This window comes from Stegodyphus dumicola, chromosome X1 (genome assembly GCF_044657685.1).
Source record: "Stegodyphus dumicola isolate Sdum_Otavi_A_Nest chromosome X1, ASM4465768v1".
NCBI lineage: Eukaryota > Metazoa > Arthropoda > Arachnida > Araneae > Eresidae > Stegodyphus > Stegodyphus dumicola.
The window spans coordinates 238,964,128-238,991,272 of NC_140780.1; the positions used below are offsets into that span (position 1 = coordinate 238,964,128).

Sequence of the window (27,145 nt, forward strand, 5' to 3'; positions counted from 1 at the left end):
ATTATTTGTCTCACTCTTACAGCAGTTCAAATAAGATGTATAAGCTTTCACAAAATTTTGAAACTTACCTTATTGAAGAAAATTGCTTTATATTCCACGTTCACCCTGAGCATAAGATATACGTTTTGCAGAACAATCATTACTCTGATTATAGATGACGTATAATGAATAAATAATCAAAATGCAGGGATGTCATCAAAAAACTTCCCGATATATGAACCCTCAGCGGCCTATCCACTCAACCAATCGAAATAAATTTTCAGATTTTGTTACTTGGAGGTATGCGCTTGAGATTGGAATGATTTAAAACAATAGAGCTGTCACGATTATGGTTACAGTGTAACAATTTCGAAATTCTTATCCACTTTTCACCACACAGGCAACACCCCCCTTTTTTTCTAGCGCTAATTGATCAGTGCATTGAAAACCATAAATGGCGTTGAAATAATACGCGTATGAAGAAAATTGTCGGCATAAAACATTTGAAAAGAAAATAATTGTAAAGGACCATAAAAACACAAGAGAGGGAAAAGAAACTTTCATTATAATTATAAGTTTCCAAACGTGTACAACGTTCCGTGGTAGAGCCATCTCCCATAACTTTGCAGTTTGATGGCCATCACCATCCCTCGACCTCAATCCGATGGATTTCTAGTTCTGGGGTTATCTGAAATCTACGGTTTACACATCTAATCCACGAGATTTGTCAGAACTGAAAGATGCTATAAAATGTGAAGTTAAAACAGATTCCTCATTGTTTTCGCAATATCCCGCATGCACTGCGCTATCGTCCGCGAAGGTGAACACGTTGAAAATTTGCAAGTCTAAATAATACCTTTTGCCTCCTCTCCTCTTTTGTGTTGTCACTAGTCTTTTGCAATGCTCTTCTTTTCAAATATTTTCGCCGGCAAATTTCATCAGACATGTGTCATTCCAACAATATTCATGTTTTTTCGGTGCTGTAATATATTTGCACAGGAAAGAAAGTGGGTGTTGCTGTTCAAAAATTTCGAAATTTTTCGATGTAATAGTAACTGTAAGAGTTCTGTTGTTTTAAATCTTCACAATCTCGAGCGCATACCTTCAAATAACAATATCTGAAATTTCATTTCGATTGGTTCAGCAGATAGGCCTCTAGGCGTTCATATATCGAGGAAGCTTTTTATGACCACTTGTATATCTTTTCTCAGCTATATACGAGTCGAATTATATACGATCTCGTATGCCGAATTGGTTAAAAGTAACCGCTGAAGAAAGCAAAAACAACTACAGTTAGCGAACCGAATGAAAACCAGTTGCAACAGATTGCTTTTATGTAAACATAAAGCAAGAAACAAATAAATAATCACTAACTTACGTAAAGCGTAAATAAAAAAATTGACGAAATGATTTCGATAAAGCAATGAAATTATTTACTTGAATTAGAACACTGTAAATTTTATTAATACTTAAGTAGTAATGCACTGAAAAGTGAAATCATTCTGCTTGTTTAGTACAACACAATGTCAAAAAGTTATCCATAAAATAAATGTAAGTTGATGGTTAAAAATATGTATAAGTTAAAACTTCTTGCTATGAAAGTAAGAGTATTTGAAGTGGTACAAAATCGGTTTATGCTTTAGCCTCAGAAGATTCAAGTAACACGAATAGAAGTTACAAGGATGGAATGCAAGTCTTAGCTGCTTAACACGTCGACAGAGAGAAGGTTAGCTTCTTAATGGGTAGCAAGGATTAGTTACTTAACGGGGGCATTCGAGGGGGATATTTTTAGAGAAATTAGCTGTTATTGAAGTTAAATGTGGGAAAAACCATGACTACATCGGCTAGCTAACTTTTTTTGTGGAAACCGAACCCAAACATGGGTAGTGCCACATTTATTGCATGATATTCAGTCAAGAGGCTACTACTTGCGATTTGTTACTAAAATTCACAATCTGATCCAGATACTCGAATGCTTGTGTTACTAAAAATACATCCACTACATTTCTATACCGTGAATAATTCCTTAATTCTGTTCATGGCATAAATTTCATTTTATTCAGAAGGTGACTCATGGGTTTATATACTTCCTTTCAAGCGAAAGGGGTCATTCGGCAGAATATTCACAGAGACAAACGTTAAGTACTGAGAAATGCTGAAATGCTATAAACTACGTTTTTACAAAACATCTGAACAGTTATGCGCTGAGTTAAAATGTGTAAAACAAAGGAAATTTTGATCTTCAGTGGAAAACTTTCCATTTAAAAATTTTCATCATGAACAAAAATATCTGAAAACCGAGTAATAAAATAAAATAAAAGCTTGCACTGCTTTCGTTTTTCCCCTGATTAGTAGGAACTTACTAGTAAAGCATTCCTCAAAAATTATGGCCACATCCATCTGTCATTTAGCTGTCTCATCACCAAGAATGTTGCCTAGGGTGCAACTGATTTGACGCCGGGGGGGGGGGGAAACCAAAACTTCAATCTCGGTTTTGATGGAGAACCCCCGGAAAACTGATCCGAGTGTTCCCCACACCTCTTCCTCCACATCAACCTCTCGAGAAGACTTTCGGTTTCACTTTCATTTTAAGTACCCTCGTGCCGCAAAAACACAGTATACTTACAAACATATATGTCTTCTTTTAGATTCGAGCTCGGGTCCAAGACTACGCCAACCAGCTTCTTTACCACTCTGCTAGGGCAACTGCACTGTTTGTTAAAATACTGCATTCCCCCCCATTTGTATGAAGTAGGTTGTTGTTGTTGTTCCAAACGGGTAGGCAGTTACACTTTAATGCGTTCAATTATGAAATGTTAGATGACGATTTTAGATGATCAGTTTTAGATGTTAGTTGACATTTACAAATATGAGTAATTTTATAAATATTTTTATATCAGTAACGTCATACAGAGATAAAAAAATACTATGTGTTTATGAAATATGAGGCTCCATGATCATCAGCTTTCTTTGTTTATCAATCCAATATTTAATAATATAATCCATTATTTTATGGTGCATTGATAAGATATGTAGTTATGCTTCCTTTTACCTGACATTTACAGTAGTCGCCGCTTTATGAGATTACGTTTAATAACATTAACCGAATGATAACATTAATCAATGCGAAAAAATATCCGTTAAAATAGCGATGGAATTTAAATTAATTTAATATGCAAATAACAAGAACATATAAATAGGTATTTTCACAGCATTTTAACTAAGAAAATACAAAAGTTTGTTTATGAACCGTTCATAACGTTTCTGAAAATTATAATATTTTATTTGTGTTAATGTCTGGAATTCATCTCTCATCCGAAAAAAACATACCAATACAAAATTTTAAATTAAGAACAAAGTTTAGTTTGTCGCAGGTGTTTTCAGGTAATTCTTTTTTTCAAAATGAAAAAAAAATCTGCAGTCCTCCCCCTCCTGAAAAAGAAAGACTTGTCTCTGATCGCCTTCAAAATCGATAGTGCTTTTCAAAATTGGTATGTCAAAGTTTGTTTTTTTGCCTTATTTTAAATGACTGACTGAAACCAAGCTGTTCGGTGACTTAACCACTCACTTGGCGGCATTTCTCTGTCACTGGGAAATTTTTAAAACTATTTTCACTTTATTTGGCAGCTTAACTTTAAAAAAATATATATTTTATATTAGTTTGATCATATTAATCGAACTGTTGATCACAATAAGCAATATATTTCACATATTTTCATATACAAATGGGTGGGACCTCAGCATATCGATAACAATATCCGAATGGTAACTTTAACTGCGATCACATTAGGTGGCGTCTACTGTATATGCGTAGAATCTATGAATCTCCTGCTTCTTACATTTCATATTCTTTTCTGCAAACTTTTAATACACAGACTAATTTTACTAACATAAAAGCGCATTATTATTCTTACTAACCTCTCATTTTATTGTCAACAGGATGAAGAAGATTGCTATCTTCTCGGTGAAGATTATCTTCTCGTTGAAGATTATACATATAATTTTGCTCTGAATTGCCGTCCTTCATTTGCCTTTCTTGTGACAATTTTCATAATATTTTATTTGTGTTTTGTGGATAATTTAAAACAGTTTTATATTTGAAAGTGCCAAAAACTTAAAACATTTATATTTGTGATGCTAAAAAAATGTGCTCCCTTTAATAAACCAAAGATGAATATTTGTGATGTTAAGAAAAGGGTGTTTATGTATGAAATAAAGTTGAAAATGTTCAAATTTGTGTATGAAACTAATTTATGTTTAAATGATTACCATCTCCATCGCATGTAATATATGAATTTTTAATCGTTTTTGATCAAAATAGTTTTTATACTGTATAGTTGTATATTGCATTAAAGTGTAGTTAAAATACTGTTCTACAATTTTTAATAATACTTAACATGCTGCTGTGATATTTAAAGATGATTAATAAAATCCTGCTCATCAATTTGATGATTCAAAGTACTACATTATAGGCAAGTTTACTGATATAGCTCACACAATTTTATACAGCACAAAAATCAGAAAATTCGATAAATAATATCTCATCATGCGCGTATCCAGGGAGAGTAATAAAAGTGCCCTAGCACCTTCTGCTTTCACATGGATGTTTAAAATCCGATTCATATTAACGTTTTAATGTTTTGACATTTTAATTGTTTAAATTTCGATTCATGGGCTACGCGCATGACGGCATTATTTCTCTTTGCAAAGCAATGATAAAATCATACAATGAAATTGAAAAATGATAGCTTCGTTGATTACAAGATACAAGAACAGCTGCATAAAAGTATTATATGGTATTCTGGTGAGAAAGACTTAGAAAAAGAGGTTAAAAACTTTCAAGTATAAAATGTACTAATAAGCATAATTCTTTTTCAACTCATATAATTGTTTTACATTTTTCTTAGAAATATTTGCTTAATACAAACAATGTAAGAAGAACGTAGTCTGCGCGAGCGACGAAATCAACTCGTTCATTTATTCAAGTTATCTTACATATCCCCAGCTGTGTTATACAGATTGACTCTCTTTGGTAGCAAAACCTAGTAACAAACTCTTAACAGACGTTATGCGAAATAACGCTACATCTGGAAGTTTACACACAGAGCTTTGAAAAGGTTTTAACAACCCTTTTATAAAAATCAGAACTTTAACAGAACAGCACGTCTCGTGCTTGAGAAACTCAGCCAGCACTTGTAGCAAGATAACTTAAAATAATAGTTAATTAAAACTTTAATTAAGCTAGTAGTTTTAATTTAACGCTAAATTGGCTGACAAATCTAGCCGACGTAAGTATTCAAAAATTCGACAGCTATAATGCAAAGCCAAGTAATTCAGGCTATCAGAGCTGGAAGAAACGAAACGTGCACATACACCGGCAGAAACACGCTTCGTCCTACAATCTAACAGCATCAGCTTAAATATCGAACTAATTTGCATCCTGGTGAGAAACGGTAAGAGAAGGGACAATAAAAATCTACGTCATACAATAATTAGTTATGCAAAATAATAATAACCTTATACTGTTAATGTTTATTACATTAGGGAAAAAATAATGTACAGCGTGAAAAATTCTGAAACATTAAATGAATAACTGGTACAAGAATTTAAAAATTTTTCTTGTTATAAAATTGTAATTTATATATTCTTCTACGGAAGACGTGAAAAGGAAATCTTGGAATTAGTCATGAATTTATTTGGGGAAAAAATTAACGTTCAAACAAACATCTTTATTACGTTACATTTATCGCTACGGCATACAATTTAGAAATCTCTTTATCATGATTCTGATAATTCTTTTTATATATCTTCAGACTGCGTATTAAAAAAATTAATTTCTCAAACCTGTTCTTTTCCTGCAGCTAACAATTTTAATAATTTCCACAACTCTAGTAAATAGAAATTGTCCTGAATAAAATTAATTTCTGAAGATAATCTTCCAGTTCCTAAACGTCTATTGCTGAAGATGATAGACTAATCTCGTTACTTTATAGCTCCTTCAAATTTGTTTTGAATCTGCCAGTTGTGTTTCAGATGAGTTTTTAAATTTGTTGCTTTCACGATTGGATACTATATGACTATCTTAATGAAATATTTTTATAAAGTCAAAAACCGTTCATAGAGATATACTGAGAACTAATCAAAAAGTGACGGTTTAACAAATGTTTTTAGAGTAAATCTGAACATGTCAAGTTATTACAGTACAATAATCGAAAATTATGTTAATAATAACCGAATAAATTAATTTAATACATTCAAAAGTACAGAGAACGCCAAAAGTCACTAGACTTTTAAAAATTCATAAAAAAATTAACACCTTTATCTTAGAAAAATGCGATTTGCATCAAAATTCATATCACAAATTCGTATTGTTCTTGCAATTAAAATATTTTAATTCGTAAATTCGCCAGTAGAGGGCGCTGCACTGTCCTCCTAATCTTTAATTAGTGTATAATGATAGAAACTATGCTTAAAAGCTGTAATTTTTTATTTTCAGCTAAGTCGCAGTGTCGTCAGCGTCTCGAGACGTGGTAGAATTCTCCGGCTGGGAAGTTACAGAAACGATTCTGTGTTCCTTAGTAGATCTCAGTTTCTGTTATATATTATTATTCTACCCAGCCCATGACATCAGTAGATATCCGGTCTTATGTATATGAAAGAAATTGCGTTTGCACAAAATAGCGAACACGACAGCTAATGTGGGCTTAGATAACGGACAGGATAATTTTCAGCCGCAGACTGGTCAAACAGGATGAGACAAATTAAACTTAGATAAACTCACTCATAAACAAATTACCTGCCAAATGCAGATTAATTATTTCATAAATAAAACTCAAAAGCGCCACTCATTAATGATGAATACCACTAACTAGTGGGTTACTTTCTTGCTACAGAAAGAATTAACCAAATAGTAGAAAAAATTAACCAAGCGTCTGAAAAGACAAGAAAAACTCCTCCAAGAGCTCAATCAATAGCGAGGAAAACTCGACTAAAACTAAACAAACAAAATATGCTGCTCAAGAGACAACAGAAACAAACTCAACTGCTAATGAATTTAAAATACCCAAGAAAGTGCGTACTCTTATTTAGTCCACAAAATCGGATTTAGAACATCCTATAAACTTGATCCATAACATCTCCAGATAGAAGATGTTATGGATCAAGATTTAACCACTAACAATACAGAAATCACAAATAGCTCCGCAGCCAGTGAAAACACAGGCTAAGATGGATTAAGTCCCCCAACCAAACGAGCAAGTAAAATCCCGCCGATTGTAACAGCTGAGGCAGATATCAACTGGAAGAAACTGAAAGAGGAAATTGAACCTTTGTGCACTAAAGAGATAGTAAATGGTGATTTAAAAGGCCAAGCACTTAACATAAAATTGCATATGCAGAAGGACAGTTACTAAATATCTGAATGAGAAAGGAACATCTTTCCATACGTTTTTACTAAAATCAGATAAACCAATCAAAGTTATAATAAAAAAAATTACTCTCAAACACAGACGTAAAAAATATAGAAGAGAAACATTTACAAACCTGGATATAACTTTTCTAAAAATAAGACAACTTACGAAATATAAACAGGGAAACACAATCCTACTACCTGTGTTTCCTGTTGAGACGCCGAGAACATCAGAAAGGAAACAAATTTATAAACTTGAATACTTCATGTCTATGAGAGTAGTAGTTGAACTGTTGAACTAGTATACAAAGCAAAGCCTGGCCTGTGCAATGCAACAGTTATGTCAGCGCAGTGGACGTAGCCTAAGCATGTGCTATAATAAGACAAGATTTATGAAATGTGACCGTTCACTAAACTTTATAGTATGCATAAAGTATATATAGAGGGATAAAAAAAAATATCTAGCAAAAATGTAAAGGTGCGTAAACGGGAACGAAATAAGCAGATTTTGTAATGAAATGTATGTGTCGATATAGCATATTGAGATGGTACAGAGTGCTATTGAGAAGTAGGTAAAAGCATTGCTGGCGTAAACTGTTACCTCCCGTGCGGCGTTCTAGGGATATACATTGCAGCACAAACATGGAGCTTAACGGTATGCATTTTATCGAGGGGGCTGTAGACGGAAATGGAGCAACTGGTCAAAGAATGTACTTGGGAACAATTCTCTGACCTCGTTTAAATGGCTGCTCCGTTTAACCACATAGCTAAAATGCATGTCGACGAATTCCGTATTCGTGTATAAATGCTTACCGCTCAAAATACGCACGGATAAGAGTTTTGCAAGCTAAACACTTTTACTTACCACTCAACAACTCCCTCAAAACGCTGTCTCGGCACACACATCTCATTAAAAAAATCTGCTTGTTTCATTCCCCTCTATCTACGTTCACTACATTTTTGCCCGATATTTTTGAATCACCCTATATATGTTTGTGTACAAGATAAAAATTTTAATTTAGTTTTATCTTCTTCTTCGTACTGCACTTACTTTTATCATAACCTAGCTCCCTCTTATTTCAACTAAAATTTAATGCGTAACGTTAACTGATGATCTCTATGAGAAAACGCTTAGTTAATTAAAAATGTCTTATTGCAACTAAGTCTCTCGAACCCGTTGCCCTTTACTCAAGCGAAAAATATGAAAAATAGCTTGGTAATATTTTCAGCTGCAGCAAACTCTTCCATCACGCATCTGTTAGCATAATTAATAGCCGATTTAAATGCCTTATAAAATTTTAATTTTTGTGTAATTTATATGTCCATCACTTAAAATTATACGGCTGCGGGCAGCGAAATACCGACAGAACTGGTAAATTAAGTCTCCCAAAACGTTTTATATGAAATATAATTTTCCGATCTATGTAATGATATATAGATCGAAACTCTGCGACTATTAAAATAAGGCTAGGAAAGAAAATATTAATACTATTTTTTTTTTCAATCTTGTTCGAATTTTGAAACATTTGCGTTATAGAATAATTGAACGAAGTGCGTTATAGAAGTACTTTCATCCAATTGCAATGCGAAATACTCACTGTGTTTTATTTTTTGAATAAATGTCTGTTTTATGGAATTTGCTATTTCATGAATTCGTTGTCTTACTATATCATTTGATAACGGAATGTTATTAGGTTCATTAGTCGTTTTTTCCTTGAATAATGTTAAAACGATACCTTTAACTGCTGGTAATATAAGGTTTTCTCTAATAGTGTGAGCCTGCCTAGTCTTAGCAATTCTTAGGCTTACCAGGTAACTAGCTTCCAAAGCTTTTTCACTGGAAGTTATAACGTTGCGCGCCTCCAACTTGCACGCAACCAAGAGGTGACTGTGAAAACTTGTATAAAAGATAGAGCCTTGTGAAGGTTTAAGTCCCTTTTTATTCAACGTAATAAAATTACAATTGCGTGCTCTTGACGCTCACAGACTGTGCCAACTTGGCAGTCAAAATAAAATTAATAACCTGAAAAGAAAGTAAAGACAAGATTCTAACTACGAGGCTCTCTAAAATAACTAACTCACCGCGTTTTACAATACCGCTGCTAATTCAGCAGACTTGAAGCTCACTGGAACGATTACCACTACTTCCCGCCAAGCACATAGGCCGCAACGGGGGGTTCTTCAATTCTCGCTAACTACCTCCACGCTCGTGCAGTAAGAATATCACACACCGAACTTGTTTCCTCTCTATTTAAATCATACTACTTCCGCTGATAATTTGAATGCTTGCGCGTTGTACTAAAATTTACATATTCTGGCATTGGCAGTTCCAGAGGAAAGTAAGGCTTGACAGGAAAGATAGTTTAAACTTAAAATAAATGTTAGTTAAAATAAATATAAACCCTACATTTGCCGCTGCCAGAATTTGGAAAACTTGGAAGCAGGTCCTACAAACGACCTGTTGTAAGTTTCTCTAATTCTGAACTAATTGGCGAGAACCTCGTTTACACAAAAAAAATCTTATGTAACAATTATATACTAAAATTCTGTTGATCATTACAAAGCTTTCTTCTTACAGCAACTTTTCCTGGACTTCATCAATCAATCTTGGTCTTTCCTTCCAGCATCTGGAAGAAATAAGTATCAGTATCTTTCTACATACATTATAATTTACACTTTCTTGACACAATAAATTTTTGTTTTTAAACGATTCGTTTTTCTTAGTTATTGGTTACTTCACATTCATTCAATTTTTCAAGCATTAATTTAACTTTACCCTGGCTCTCCACCGTGTGTGGTGTCAAACGGGAATATTCGTGTTTTAGTCTTACAACACTTCCCCTAACCACCATGATTTGTTAGAATTCAACGACCAAATAGACACACCTTACTCGACATTCTACAAGTCCATGAGCTACTTTAATAGTCTTAAAAACTCAAATGTAGGTGGAGAACCCTACAAAACACATTCATTCTAACTTCCCCCTCATTCATCTTTAAACATGCAGGCTTTCGCTCTAAAGCATGCCTTTATCTACAATTTACTACTTAAATTTTGACTTCATTGCTTTTAAGCATTCACTTTTAGCATCTACAATTTTATGCTTCTAGACTAAATTCTACTTTTATATAACATTCAAGTATTTACATACATTTACAAAATTTTAATGCATATGCTTTTTACAATTTACCATAAAATGAATAAGAGAAAATAAATTTTTACTTTACTCATTCTTCGCCAAGCTGGCGGCACTGAAACTAAAATTCTTATTAGTACAAGAATACGAAGTTATTTTTATCTTCGGCCAAATTTTGGCTTTAACATAACAGAATTAGTCTTTCGACCAACAGAAAATGCTTGTTTTTAGCTTTTACATATAAAGAAAATAATACTTTTGCCTTAGCTAAATAAAGTAAAACAAAACTAAGTCTCAACCGAGACATATTGACTTTCGTCAAAACATAGAACTTCGTACTTATGCATAACATTTCGGAACAAAAGAGAAAAAAAATTATAGAAGGTTTTAACTTATCTTTGAGCTTTCGATGCTTGAAACTCCGTCATCCGTTTTTGGCAAAATTGATCCCAAGTTAGAGGTTTCATGGATGTCAATCTTCTCCTTATTGATCTCCGAGTGTCGTCCACGTTGCTTTTTCTTTTGCGTCCTCTACATGCTGGCCTCTTGACGGAGTAATCGTCTGGTTGTTGGCCTTTCCGTTTCTGCCTGGAACGGCTGGTCTTGACGTCCTCCGGTTTGGAGTCCTTCTTGAATTTCTTCTGTTCCTCGTATTTTTGTGCCTCCTGCTGGCGTTTCAGTTTCCGGAACGGCGGCCTTGCTGGCACCTGACTCTGTGGCCGTGTGCGAGTTCTCCTTGATGTGTAATTTCTCCTGCCATCCTTTGTAGGTGGTGTTTTTCTCTTTACCACGGTTTCTTTACCCGGTGCATCTGTATTTTTGTTTTTCTTAAACGCTGGAGTTTGAAAATTATTTTTTCTTTTTGATACCGACGTCCGGGTTGTAGAAGTGCTAGGTCTCTCTTCAGTTCTCTGTTTCTTGGGTGGTGGAATAGTTGTTGTAGTCTCTGAACCTTCGTTTAGACTTGAGTCCTGCAAGAAACTTTTAAGGATTTCAAAATCATTTGGATTATAGTATTTTTTCACTTGGTCGGGACTTGCTTTACAGATTTCCCCTCTCTCGTTCTTAAGATATGACTACTCCTTTGATTTCCTGAATTACATAGGGGCCTTCAAACTTTGGAGCTAGCTTTGCCATAAAATTGTCTGGGGCACTTGATAAAGAAAATTTCCGCTTCAATACTTTATCCCCAACTTTAAAATCTGCTTCACGGCGTTTTCTATCGTAATATAGTTTCTGCCTATTTCTTGCCGTATCCGAGGTTTTAAGTGCCTGATCAATTAGCTTTTGCACATCTTTTTGTTTAAACTCCTGCTCTCTTTGTTGCACAAAGAATAATTTATCTAAAGGCGTAATTAACTTTCTGCCTAAAAATAATTCTGCTGGAGTTTTTCCCGTAGTATCATGATGTGCCGTTCTTAAAGCATAAGCTAATTCATTTATGTAGCCATCCCAGCGCTTGTGATGTGTGCTCACGTAACTGCGAATTATTTTTACTATGTTTTTATTAACTCTTTCTGCTATGTTAGCCTGTGGTCTATACGGAACCATTTTGATATGGCGTATGCCAAGTCCATTGCATATGTTTTCAAATATTTGACTAATGAATTGTTTTCCGTTATCGCTAATGACTTTTATCGGTGCACCGTATTTTAAAATGTATCTGTGTAAGAATGCATCTGCGACTGTTTTGGCTGACGCGCGTTTAAGTGGAACAATTTCTATCCATTTTGAAAAATGATCTACTATTACTAAAAGAAAACGATTTTTATTTAACTCGCTCTGGGGGAAGGGACCAAGGAGATCTATGCCTAAAATTTCATTCGGAAATGTAGCGCGAATGCTATTTAAGTACCCGGCCGGGCTGTAATTAATATCATTTATTAACTGACATTGATGCAGGACCTGACATACGCCGTTACTATTTTGTATAATTGCGGGAAATATACCGCCTCGCGTACCCTTTTTATAGTCTTTCTGACCCCGAGGTGGCCCGCTGTTTTTTCTTCGTGCAACTCCTTCAAAATGCTTAATCGAAGCGAGGCTGGGATGACTGGCTTATACTCAAGATTTTCGTTTGTTGTTTTCGTATAGAATAATAAATTATCTATTATTTATGCTCTATTTCTTATCGCATCGATATCTGTATGCTCAAAGCTTTCGGGGTCTTTCAAATAAGCATAGATATTTCCAAATTCAGGATCAGCTTTCAGTTCAGTAATAACCGTATCTCTAGAATCTAAAATTTTTGAAGTCAACACAGCGCATTTAAGTTCATTTCCTTCATCGTCCAGTTTTATACGAGAAAGTGCGTCAGCTACATTGTTTTCCTTACCCGGTTTATATTTTATTGTGATATTATATTCTTGGAGTTTTAAAGCCCATCTTATTAACCTGGGCGTTAGATTTTTCCCCGAGTAAAGTCTACCAACAGCCGCATGATCCGAAAAGACTGTTACTGGCGATTTACCGAAATAAACTCGAAATTTGTGTACAGCCATTAATACGGCTAATGTTTCTCTTTCTGTACCTGTATAATTCCTTTGTGTCTGATTCAATGTTTTACTAAAAAATGCCAGCGGATGGTTATTTTGCATAAGAACCGCCCCACCGCATAGTCTGACGCATCTGCTGCAATTTCCAGGTTTTCGTCCCCCTCAGGGAATTTTAAAACAGGGGCATTAATAAGCGCTTTTTTTAATCTTTCAAAAGCTGTGTTAGCTTCCGCTGTCCACGTAAATTTACTCTTTTTTCTTTTGATTACTAAGAGTGGTTCAACAATATTAGCGAAATCTTTTATGAAAGATCGATAGTAGGAACATAACCCAAGGAAAGATGAAAGTTTCTTGGCGGTATTGGGCGGTGGGAAATTCTTAATAGCTTTTATTTTTGAATCTTGCGTTTCTATACCCTTTTGCGAAATTTTATAACCGAGATATTTAAGTTCTTTAGTTCCGAACTTGCATTTTAAGGCGTTAATTGTAAGACCGGCCTCTTTTAATAATTTAAAAACTTGTTCGAGGTCATTAATGTGTTGTTCCAACGTACTACTCGTTATAATTATATCATCTAGATAAATTAAAGTTGATTTTCCTAGGACAGGCTTTAGAACAATGTCCATAGCTCTCTGGAATGTTGATGGGGCCCCACACAACCCAAAGGGCATGCGTAAAAATGCATAAGTGCCCGATTTTGTTATAAACGCGGTTTTGTGTATATCTTCAGGTCTCATAGCTATTTGATAGTAGCCAGACGTTAAGTCCAAAGTAGACATATATCTTGTCGATTTGATCTGTCTAATGATCTCGTCTATAACCGGCAAAGGGTAAACTGGAAATTTAGTAATACTATTTAGTTTTCTGTAATCGATAGCAAACCTCCAAGCCCTTTTATCCGAAGGAGGAAACTCGTTCTTTTTCCTACATAGTACGACTGGACTCGCGTACTCACTATTTATGGGCGTTATTATTTTATTCTTTAACATCTCCTGAATATGTTCTTCGATGATTAGGTCTTTTTGTTTATCATAACGATACGGTTTAGTCCTACAAGGTTTTTCGGCATTTAATTGAATCTTGTGAGTTACTATCTGGCAGTTTCCTGGTTTTTCTGAAAACAAATGAGAAAAATTACTCACCACTTGCTGTATTGCTTTACTTTCATGGTCATTCAGATGGCTAAGGTCCACTTCAGGTGTCTCCACAGGTTCCACCACCCTCTGGTCCATCTCCAACACCACGGAACTATCTTGAAAATTTAATTTGGCCCTCGCGGCCTTTAAAAAGTCCATACCTAAAATAAGAGAGTGTTGTAGGTCTTTCACCCCAAAAATTAATACTTTGAGATTTTCCTCTTTTACCTGTAAGTTTAATGATAATTTCCCGATGCAGTGACTTGTTTTTCCTTGCGCTGCTATAATTTCCGTATTTTTGGTTTTAAATAGTCGTATCCTATAAAAATTCTTTTTGACGAACTTTTCACTCATAAAATTTCCTTCTGCTCCTGTATCGATGAGGGCTTCTACTGGTACATCGCCAACCAGGACTTGTATAATTGGTAGCTGTGAGTTTTTTACGATGACCGTGTTTAAATGTCTATTTGAGGGTTTTTTTAAAAGTTCCGGGGTCTGGACCCTTCCTTTCACAGGCCCCTCTAGTCGTTTAAAGCTTTCCTTTCAATCTGTGTCTTCTGGGTACGCGGATGCTTATTTTCAAATTTTCTTTTTGGGCCTTGACCTTCCAGTTTCGATGCGTTAGCTTGATAGTTCTTTCCCCCATATGAGCGATTTCCATTTCTGGTTTCCTCCTTCCTTCGGGTATGTTGAGAATATGTTTCCCCTCTCGCTTTTTCCGCTATTCTGCGATTTTGAAACTTCACCGCCAATTCGAAAAGTTCCTGCAATGTGCTTGGGTTTCTAATTTCAAAGTAGTCTTGGACAGCGGGTAACAATCTTGGTAATATTATTTCAATTATCTCCGCATCGGGTTTTTTCCCATACAGCATATCCGTTAGCTTGATTTTTCGTAAAATAAAGTCCGTCAATTCTGCTGTATCCCGTTGATAGAAACTATATAGTTCGGCTTCCAGCCGTGCGCGATCTTTCACTATGGGGAAGGCCTTTACTAACGATTTTTTGAAATTTTCAAATGTATACGTCGGGCTTCCAAATTCACCTAGAAGAAATTTGCCTATATTTTTCCACCATAGCGCGTCCTGTCCTCTTAGTGCTGATGTGGCGATGGCAACTTTTTGTCTTTCAGGCACAGAGTAGAGCTGAAAGTGGTTTTCTAGACCTTCGAGAAATACCGCCACCGAATTTTTTCCGTCGAAATGGACGTTTGGCTTGATTGACGCTCTCAAAGTCTGGACCAGGTATCCAAATCCTTCTAACTGACTTGTCATTTCTCGGTGTTGTCCAGCCGCTTCCATCCAGTTTTCGGCCATTTCAGTTCGATAATTGTTCGGGCGCCAATATAACGTTGCGCGCCTCCAACTTGCACGCAACCAAGAGGTGACTGTGAAAACTTGTATAAAAGATAGAGCCTTGTGAAGGGTTTAAGTCCCTTTTTATTCAACGTAATAAAATTACAATTGCGTGCTCTTGACGCTCACAGACTGTGCCAACTTGGCAGTCAAAATAAAAATAATAACCTGAAAAGAAAGTAAAGACAAGATTCTAACTACGAGGCTCTCTAAAATAACTAACTCACCGCGTTTTACAATACCGCTGCTAATTCAGCAGACTTGAAGCTCACTGGAACGATTACCACTACTTCCCGCCAAGCACATAGGCCGCAACGCGGGGTTCTTCAATTCTCGCTAACTACCTCCACGCTCGTGCAGTAAGAATATCACACACCGAACTTGTTTCCTCTCTATTTAAATCATACTACTTCCGCTGATAATTTGAATGCTTGCGCGTTCTACTCAAATTTACATATTCTGGCATTGGCAGTTCCAGGGGAAAGTAAGGCTTGACAGGAAAGATAGTTTAAACTTAAAATAAATGTTAGTTAAAATAAATATAAACCCTACAAAGTAACAAAACCTTTCATTATTTGTCTACTGTTTCTGAACTCCAATAAATTCCTCTTAAAATATTCTTCATATTTATCATTTAAATTTCATGCTTAAATTCAAGATGTCTTTTAAGAAACGATGGTTCATACTTTGATTGGATAATAGTTCACCGCAAACAATACATTGAGGTTGCGAATCCATTTCATCTCCATTCCAAGTAAATCCAAATGATAAATAACTTTCATGATAATTTCTAGAAACAATTTTTCTTTTCTTTTCAATATTCTTATTACTAGTAGGTTCTCCTGGGTCCATCACCTGTGAATCGTCACTTTTCCGCTTAGCCAATCCTAGCCATTTTTGCATTTTGAGGATCTAGGTTTTTTTTATTACTTTTTTCACAAATATTTAAATGCACAGTATATTACGAGTTCTTCAAAAACAAACGACCATATTCTCAAATCGCGTAGAAAAGTAAGGAATACAAGGCAACAAGAACACAAAATATATGCTGTTAGAGATATCAAACCGACTTAAATGTTTCTCATTTAAAATGGAACAATATGAGCCCGGAAATGGCGATATAAAGTGCTGACATGCTTATAAATATAAACTCTAAGAGAATTAATGTTATCTTTTTAGAGGAAGTTATTTTTATTTCCTATTAAATACAGAATCCATTTCAGTCACTCCCTATAAAAACATCATTTATGGCAAATTTTGTTATGCCTATGGCTAAAAGAAAATTTGTGAAACGTGCTACATGGAAGAACCATGAAAACTACCATGCGAACAGATCTTTCGCCTTTTACATCTATAAGTGGCTATTGACCTTGAACAAAGCTCAGATCGCATAAATTTACGAGTGTTAGAGAAAAAACTAAATCGTTATATTGGGGTTTTAATTTTTGAAGTTAATAGTTAAAAATACTTTGCTTCTTTGCGTACAACCTAGTCTTCTCTTGCATATCACCAGTGGTACGCGTACCACCGGTTGAGAACCCCTGATATAGAATGTTTGAAGTTGAAGGGGCGAAAGTTATTGACGTCCAAGGCAAACAGTGTATATCTGTAGAAAAAGTCAAATTACCGTGTAGAGACATTACGTATTTTTTGGAAGCAGGTAAGATGAAAAATTAGCTACGCCTTCGCCAAGAATCGAACCACGGACCTCTAGAATACCGGCCCAGCGTGCAGACCACCACACCACGAAGGCACTCTAGGAAGGCGGGAGAAATACTTTATATACTCCCCCTTTTAAAAGGCGACTGGGGTTTTTACGGAACACACTCGCCAAATTTTAGGTGCGGAGAATCATCCTCCAACACCTTCGGGCGCCAGTGTAGAGACATTAGGTTTTTTTTAGAAAATCCGGAGAGATGAAAAATGAGCAACCGCCTTCGCCGGAAATCGAACCACGGACCTCTGGAATACCGGCCCATCGTGCAGACCACTACACCACGAAGGCTCGCCAAGAAGGCGGGAGAAATACCTTATAACACCTCCAAATAAAAAATGAGCAGCAGAAAGTAGTTTTCTTCGTTATGAAATATCTATAAGCTTAGGTAATTTTTGGAATAGAAGTTTTAAAGCGGAGACTAAAATTAGTTTTCAGGAAGCCACGGCACTGGTGGATATGAATGCAGTTGAGAAGAAAGAAACGCACCCTCCGCCCTGCGAGCTGAATCACCTGACAGCTGAAGAGAAACACAAGATGGAACAATTGGTGAGTCTTTTTTTAAATTATTTGACGACACTCCTGGACTCATTGAAATTGTAAACCCCAGTATGGACACAGTAAATCCCCCCCCCCCGTCTAGCAAAGCCCTACCGCTGTACCAAAATCTCAGACGAAATCATTAAAAAGCTTGTACAAGAAATGCTGAAGAATAAAGTAATAATTCCCGTAAATAACCCTTACGCTAGCCCAGTAGCACTATTCCCCCATCATCAGACCATAAGTCATGGCGTTTTGTTGTAGATTACCGAAAATTAAATAGAATTACCAAATATCCTGTTTAGTCACTGAGCATAATCGAAGACATAACTAGGAAGATAAAAATCACCGAACAAAACTACGACGCTAGATCTTACATATGTAACATCAGAGGATGTGCCATAAGTCACATTCATTACAAAGGTCAGGCATTCATGCCTTTTTGAGAATGCTGTTTGGCTTATGCGGAGCTCCCGCCACGTTTCAGAAGGCCATGGATACTATATTAGACCTGTCCTGGAAAAAAGAACACTTTTATTTATCTAAATGATATAATTGTAACTAGCAAGATTACAGACGAACATATTAGGGATTTGCACGAAGTGTTTTAGCTTGTAAACGTAGCAGGATTAAAAATAAATGCTTCAAAATGTAAATTTGCTGCAAAGAACGTCGTTACTTACGCTATATCTCAGCAACGAATAGAGACAGGGTTCCAAAATAATTACAATAAAAGAGTAGCCGCCACCAAATACAGCGAAAACGTTATCTTCGTTTTTTGGCTTCTATTCTTATTATAGAACTGTTATCAAAGGCTTTGAATAGATAGTCGAACCGCTGTTAAAATTTTTTTAAATAATAAAAGAAAGAAAGCTACATTTACTTGTGCAGCCGAAACAAACGCAGCGTTCGAAAAGAACTTAAAACCGCGTGAATTGTTTGTTTGAATTGCTCCTGTTTTGAAATTTTCTTTAGATGACGGCAACTTAGAGATTACTGCAAATGCTTCAAATTATATGCTATGGTTGGCGCTATGCTAACGCAGAACGGACAGCCTGTAGCTTTTTTTAGTAAGACTCTTAATCCAACTCAGAGGAATTATGCGGCTACAGAAAGGGAAACGTTAATAGTTCTTTTTGCTGTTCAGAAATTCAGAGCGGATTTTGAGAAGACACCTGTTATTATTTACTTAAACCATGCTGTCGTGGGTAGTTTATATTCCGGGAAAATTTTAGTGCTATGATTTATTAGATAGGCCCTTAAACTGCAAGAATATAATTTAATTATTAAGCACACTTCAGGAAAACAAAACATCGTAGCTGACGCTCTTTTGAGAATACATTTAGATGAAGAAGGGAACTAATTCAGATGTGCTACATTAACTGTGAAATTTCTGGATTTTTTCGAGACTATTACTTCTAAACTACAAACAGACTCAAAATTTAAAAGTATTTATGCTGATTTAAAACATCCTGAGCATTTTGAAAACCAGGACATAACGGCTACCAGAAATAGAGCCGCAAATTATGAAATTATTGATAATCATGCAAAAGCAACAAATAAAAACCAAGAATTAAGACCTGTTTTTCCAGCCAGTTTAAAGGTGAGTATTTTGCAGGAATTGCATGTATCTCCAATTTCAGGCCCTCTTATCATAATGAAAACGGTACAGCGAGTTCGCTAAGCTGTTTATTTTCCACAGCTACAAAAGTTTCTTCCTGCGTATGTCATGTCGAGCCATATTTGCCAATTAGTTAACAATGTTAATTATAGCCCAGCGAAGCATCTAAATAGCATAAAAGCCACTTTTCTAAACGAATTAATAGGAACTGCTTTATTAGGCTCATGTCCAACGCCGTGAAGTTAATAAGAATAGGTATTTGCTCGTTATCACGGATCATTTTTCAAAGTGGACAAAACAGTTCCCCTCAAAAAGGCTTTCCAGGTATTATCATGTTTAGGCGTCCTTCAAGCAAATACCAGTTCAGATACAAATCAGCTATCCCAGCGCTTATAATAATTCTTTACATAACTAAGGACAATTATTAAATATAGTTAATAATTGTCCGTAGTCTGTCCGTTTGTCAGATTGTGTCAGATTCTTTTCTAAAAAAGTTTATTTTAAAATATGGAGCTCCATCAAAGGTAATTTGGGACAATGCAAACAGTTTGTTAGTCAAATCTTTGAGGATTTATGAGCACGGCTTGGTATACGATATTTAAAAATGGTTTCTAATCCTCCTCAGTCGAATATGGCAGAGCGAGTAAATAACAATATAGTTAATAATTGTCCGTAGTTATGTAAAGAATTATTATAATCGCTGGGATAGCTGATTTGTAGCTGAATTGGCATTTGCTTCAAGGACGGCTGAATATGATAATACCTGGAAGACGCCAGTTAAATTATTTCTTGGCAGAAAGTTAATTGCCTCTTTGTTTAAACGAATTTTATTTTCAAAAGAGCTCTCCGGAATTTAAAATGGCAGATGAATGATGTTAGTCAACGAAACTATCCGCAATTCGGATATTTCAAAAAAAAAGAAAATTATACAATGATAAGAAACGCCGTGATTTAATTTAAAGTAAGAGATAAAGTTCTGAAAATTAAACGTTCTCTTTCGTGTGCACCTGAAGATAAAATAGGGAAAATTTTGCTCGAAATATTAAGGGTCATTCTTCATCGAGCAAATACCCTAATCCGTTGAATATCTTAAATGAACAACGGGGAAGAATGTTATGGCAAATGCTATCAGTTAAAGAAATATTATGAGCCTCTTGTTATACCCCTACTAAAAGCTATTTTGCAGGAATCACATTCCGAAAGAAATACTATAAAATTTCCAGCGACACTGAGAACGCAGGTTCGCGAAAGGAAAAGACGGGGTATTACAAATGATGGGACGGAGGAAGGGGGGGAAATTAAGGATGGTCGCATCAAAAGGAAATGAGCTGAAGGATAAAAAAGGGATCAGGACTAAGCTTCCAGAAAGAAAAGGACAACAAAGTTCAACAATCTACTAGATAAAACTACCGACCAACAGAGAATCAGCGCCATCTAAAGGATCAGCGAACAAGATCTCAGATGCCGTCAAAAAGGATACCATCTAAAACATTCAACGCATACACCGAAAGCGGTCAAAGGAGGAGTAATGATTGCAGAGAAAAGATTACGAGAGTCAGAGGATAGATCCGGCGAGCCAATCTAGGAGTTTTGAGGAGAAACAAGAAGTTCCGACAAGAGGAAGAGGCAAGCGATTCCAGAATTCCCTGAGTGGCAGACAAAGTCTTCAAGATTTTGTGAATGACCTACCAAACAGAAGTTGCTAGAGCTTGTGGAAAGCGATTAGAAGCCTCGTCGGAGAGTGAGGATCGACCAAGCTGCTGTTTATCCAACTTGGTATGATTTTGTCGCCAAATGGATGAGTGACTACCAGCGAAGGCAAAAGATAAGTGTAATTAAAAGATTAATTTCTTTAAGTATTCAATTTTTAGTTTACATCTAAAAGTGCAACAATTGCTGTTCATTTTAAGTTTTGCCTCAAGCATGAATATTTCAGTTCTGTTATGTAGCAAGAAGTTTTTAATTTAATCATGCATTTATCGCAATGATCTCAAATTTAGTATAAAAATAGAAATTCGAATTTTAGTCCAAGAGACTGAGTTTTGAAGAAGTTTGGCGTGTTTGTGGAATAATTTTAAGCAACTGCTGTACATGGGATGTAAAACTGAATAGATATTGCTCAATAAAATGAATTGTAAATGATTCATTAAGTATGTTTAATAGATTAGCTTTGCAAACGTAAAAGTTTCTGTTAAAATATGTGTTAACGGAAAGCAAATGCTTCCATACTTCTAAAATTTGAAATCTTGACGTGCAAATGAAATGTTTAAGTGCAAGCTAGCAAAGTAAGATAAAATAAATTAAAATAAAAGGTAACGGTATGCATGCAATTAAATGTTAGGCTCTCCAGCCAACACTTAAGTTTAAAGAACGCTTCTGCTTATCACATTAGGTACAGTTCTGAACGTGTTCTTCGTGTCTAGTGTTAAATTATTAGCGTGTAGGATTTTGGTCAGATGGTAGTGTTGAAATAATTGTACAATAGCACACGCTTTTTCATTCAGTAAATTTTGCTGGAGAGCAGAGGAGAAGAATAACCGCAAGTTGTATGAATGACTTTGATGAAATGAAACAGTAAGTGAATATTTAAAATATGTTAGATGTTTTGCTAAATTGTTTTTCCATCCACATGCCTGGAAGGAGATAAGATTATACCTTCGCATGTAATGAAATTATTGTACCAAGTTGTGATCGGCTGCAAACCTTAATTTTAGCATAGATTGTAAGTTTTTGATTATAAAAAATTGGCTCCAGTTAGGTTTTAAAATTTAAGATCTTACCTAGCTCGAAATTACTAGAAATGAGATTGATTTCTAGAGATGAGAGGAGAAAGAAAGTGGGAGAAAGGAGGTAAGAGTATAAAATGAAATATAAGGAGAGAAATAGGGATAACGATCAAAACAATGCAATTATGGAAGAATAATATCGATCAGGTGAGAAAAATAGCGTGTGAACAAAATGGTAATGAAGTGAATGTAGAAGTCGTTTTACTTGAAATGGAGTTTATAACAGGATGGGTTAAGGCGTTTTACAGGAAGAGGATTTTACAGGAAGAGTGTGGAAAGATGGAAACTGGGCTTAGGTGAATATCAAAGATGATAAATGAAGATGATAATTAATACAATCAAAATGCAGTACTGATCGAAAGAAGGGAAAAAAGGGTTGAGAAAAAAGCGCATAGAGACAGGCGGGTGTGAATACGATAGGACACAATCTACACTGTTGAGTGCTTTACATAAAGCTGGGAGTAACAATAGCAACGTATGGCAGGATGAATGAAGCGGAGACATTTTGTTAGTGAAATTTTGTTATTAATTTACACAGTTTATTAATTAAATTATTAATAAAATTTGTATTATTTCAACAAAGTATTTACTTTTAATTTAATTGGAAATCATATTTTATTACATTAGTACTAGTTTAACAGACTGAGGGACTCTGTATTAATATTAGCTCAATATTCTACCCAATTTATTCAAAGAAATATAGAATCACCCGCAGCTCACATTTGGATATTAAACAAATAGCAATGAATACTGTGAGAGAACGCTAAGCTTTAAAAAAAATTAAAACATAATATTTAGAAGTGAAAAAAATTTTAAGCGAATTAGAAATTGTATGGCGAGGGAAGGAGCAATTGGCGCAACCTAATGCAACTGCCAATGTCCAAAATTAACATTTTCCCTCTGAGATGGATAATACCTGATTGACAAGAAACGATAACGAAAGTAGCGTCTGCTAAGAACAGTTGCGAGAAAGGTACCACATAATTATGAGCAATTCCCAACTGTTATTTAATGTTTGAAGCTTATGAGAAAAATAAATAAATGAGTTAAGAAAGCACTAACGTAAGAGAGATTTGATTTAGTTTAGAGAAATGAAGGATACTTGCCTGAATATTTTGTCCTAGATCCTAGGTTTCGGTTTCGTAGACGCTGCTGAAAATAAAGAGCGGAGAAGAAGAGATTGTTCTCAAAGACAGGGATCCCCTCAGTTCTATGGAGACCTTGCTGAAAGAAAAACACAAAAACTTATTTAGAGAGGTGAGAAATATTGAATACATATTTAAAAATTTTGGAGCTCTGCTAAAATGCCACCACTATCACAGTTCGTGACTGCAGCGCTCTCCCCAGCTCAGCTGATTTTGTAAGTTTCCATATTAAGTGATCGACGTGAGAAAGATTTTCTACGAAGTCATCCCAGCGTTGTTTCGTATAGTTAGTGCAAAGCTTTTTCATTTCTCTATTTGCTTAGTGATAATTTTCCTTATCCCTTGGGTCAAGGGCACGTTGCCAAATTTTTCGTAATATATTTTTATGCCTGATTTTAGCAAGAATATCTGCAGGGAGTTTATGATCATTTTTAGAATTTCATAAGTGGCTTAAGAGACTGCACTTTGGAGCTTAAAAGTAAAATTAACTTAGAAATTCTCCATATTATCTCGTGTGTTTAATTTAGTACTTGCACTGAAGTTATAAGTGAAGTCATCACAGTTAATTTTACTTAGAATTGGCGGCAGTTAATAATTGTCCATATAAAGTAAAAAAAAAAAAAAAAAATGGGGAAGCTGGTCCTAAAGTAAATAAAAGTGGAAAGTGGTCAGACTGAAGATCGTAATCAACGTTAAGCTGAGGAATTAGTGGGATATTATTAGTAATAAGTATGCCCAGGACATCTGACTGGAATCTCGCCCGCGAAGAGTAATGAGTCGGTTTAATCGAAGTAAGGATATTAATTTGGGAAGAATTCATAGAATTATTTAAACTGATACAGTTAGACTTTTTTTCAGGTGAATTGAATCGCAAATACAGTAATTCTGATAGACAAGTAATCGCAAAAAATGCATTCCCCTAATATATAGTTTAACAATATACATGATATAAAAAATGGCAATGGTGGCAAAATGAATATATATATATATATATATATATATATATAGTTTAATAATCGTTTCTATAATAAAAATCAAATTTTTAATCTATTCTATTAAAAACTGCGATAGTTTACCACTCACGATTTTCACTATTCTTTGAAACATTATATTTTTAATACAAATCTGCTGCTAGCCAAGTCGTCAAACTTTCATTTTCCTGTTGCGATGTGATTTTTTTACTTTCGATATTTCAGTTTTAAAGATTTAAAATTCTATTTCGAGAAAATAGTAATACCATAGTCAAGTTTTTAAAACATCTCGTTTCTTTTTTTAGATATAATCAGTAATGTCATTAATGTTTAATTTGAACACTGTCTAAAGTTTAAAGCACGAAGAGTCATTTTGACGTTACTTTATACATACAGTCATGTGACCTTCTATTTTGCACTGACTCTGAAAGAAAAGGCTGAAATGGGAATCCCTTCTACCCATGCCATTGTATTACGCTCTTTTGCAAAAAATCGAAGCACCAAGAAGGACTTTTGCGATCATAACGAAATTTTGTATGCAAAAACATGTTAATCGAATATGCAAATGATCAAAGCTTCAACGCAAATGAACAGGCATTGCGATCGTAGCACTCATTTCTAGTGCGTAGTTCGCAAAGTATAAAGCCAGTAACAGAGGAGGAAAATTTATCTTTTTTTTTTTTTTTTTTTTTTTTTTTTTTTTTGCTGCCATTGTAATTCCGTAAAGAAGCAACTAAAGATGCCATTACGACGATATCGAAGACCTTACAGGCAACTAAACGAGTTCGAACGTGGTCGCATTGTAGGGTTGCGTGAAGCTGGGTGGTCATACCGAGCAAAAGGCCGCCACCTGCAGCATACAGACACTGCTGTGCAAAGATGTTGGCAGCAATCTTTGCTACAAGGAAATTACCGTTGAAATGAAGGCTCTGGAAGGCCAAGGAGCACAAATGCGAGGCAAGATAGGATGATTGTTTGACAGGCCCGAACCGCCCCAACGGTATCATTGTCGACTACTCAACGCACTACAGCCACGTCTATACCTCCCGTGGTGCCGTCCACCATCTCACGGCGCTTGTCTGAGGCGGCGTTACGCTCACAGAGGCCTTTTAGACGTTTGGCTTTGACCCCACAACATCGGCGGAGCCGTGTGGAGTGGTGTCGCAGCCGATCGTCATGGCTGCCATCAGACTGGCATCCTATAGTGTTCAGCAATGAATCCAGCTTCCCTCTTGAACCAGACGACCACTGTGTTCGTGTCTGGAGAGGACGGAGCCAGCGGTCCCAATCAACTTTTGTTTTACAAAGGCATACAGCCATAACCCCTGGTGTGATGGTGTGGGGTGCTATTTCTTATGACAGCAGGTCATCTTTAGTCATCCTCCGTACGTCTTTAACAGCTCAACGATATGTTGATACCATCCTGCAGACGGTTGCATTACCCTTCATGGCACGTCATCCTAGGGCCATTTTCCAACAAATTAATATCCGGCCACATACCGCTCACATATCTCTGGACTGTCTCCGTGCGGTTGATACTCTTCCTTGGCCAGCAAGGTCACCAGACCTTTCACCAATCGAGCACGTCTGAATTCTATTCCGTTTGATCACTTCTATTTTATTTTCTTCAGTTAAGTTTTTCAACTTAAGTTCTGCTAATTCAGAAGCTTTACACATTTTAATACATATCTCCAATGTTAACTGATCTTCCCTTAATAATCTATCTTTGAGATTTTTATTTAGAATTCCACTTACTATTCCATCTCTTATTAAACTATCTTTTAATTCTGCAAATCCACAGTTGCTACTTAATTTCTTTAAATCAGTTAAAAAAATACCAAACGATTCATCTACATGTTATGTTCGACAGAAAAATAAACGTCTATCAGGACTTTCGTTTGCTTTCGGTATGCAATAATTTTCGAACGCTTCAATTACTGTGTCAACATCCTTCTTATCTTCTGAAATTGAAAGTATTAAACTTTTCAATTGCTTCTTCACCAATAATATGCAATAAAATAACTGCTTTAATTTCAAGTGATTTAGTAATACCACCAGACGCTAACATATAAATTTAAAATTTTTGTTTCCACTTGTTCCAAATTTCGCTTAAGTTACCTTCGAAATTTAGATTACTTAGTGGCTTTAATCCATCCACATTTAATTTAAGACTTTAAATAGTTTATATATACGTATACGTATTTTTAGCCACTTCGAATAAAAGTAGACAACGCACTTACCAGCGATGTAAGTTTCGATTTCACTGTAAACAACTTCCCATTGTGTTTTTGTTTAGAATATACAGTTATTCACAATTGACGCTGCATAGTTCTTAAAAAAAAAAAAAAAAAAAAAAAAAATCTTTTTTAATCTACGGTCGACTGCGCCATGTATTATTTTTTTATGTTGGATATGTGCTCAGTGATGATTACAAGACGTACACAAACATCGTTTATTCTACATTGCTAATCTACTATTTCTATATTACAGTTATGATTAATGATAATAATAGATACAGTTACATAGATAACAGCCATCAAGAGAGACTAACTTCGGCAACAGCGTATTATTCGTTACCTCCGAGTATTTCGAACTGTGTTGGGCTTAGAAGTTTACTTTCGAATTATTTATTTTTTGTTATGGTACCGAACGTGAATTTACAAGTGATTATGAAAATAGCATTGATATTTCGAATATTTCGGACTGGTGTAGTGATTATCCTCCCGCTAAAGTGGATCAAGTTCTGACAGATTTACTGAACGAAAAACATTATGATCAATTTGATTTTATAAATGCGCTAAACTCTCAGAGGATTCTGCACGCAATGTGTGTTACGCACTGTCAATTACATACGCAATGTG

General features: G+C 35.4%; 1 protein-coding gene and 1 long non-coding RNA gene across 2 annotated transcripts in view; one reads left to right on the top strand and one right to left on the bottom strand.

Annotated features, from left to right (window-relative positions):
• LOC118202861 (sushi, von Willebrand factor type A, EGF and pentraxin domain-containing protein 1-like) overlaps positions 1 to 4,348 on the top strand; it is a 139,873-nt gene extending 135,525 nt beyond the window's left edge. Inside the window, exon 32 of the mRNA XM_085807230.1 lies at positions 3,919 to 4,348. Coding sequence (XP_085663356.1) covers positions 3,919 to 4,080 — 162 coding nt within the window. The 3' untranslated portion in view covers positions 4,081 to 4,348. The remainder of the gene's footprint in view (positions 1 to 3,918) is intronic.
• Positions 1 to 27,145, bottom strand: part of LOC146993453 (uncharacterized) — a 38,956-nt gene that overhangs the window by 8,699 nt on the left and 3,112 nt on the right. The window contains exon 2 of the long non-coding RNA XR_015038394.1: positions 23,275 to 23,392. This is a non-coding gene — a long non-coding RNA (uncharacterized LOC146993453). The remainder of the gene's footprint in view (positions 1 to 23,274; positions 23,393 to 27,145) is intronic.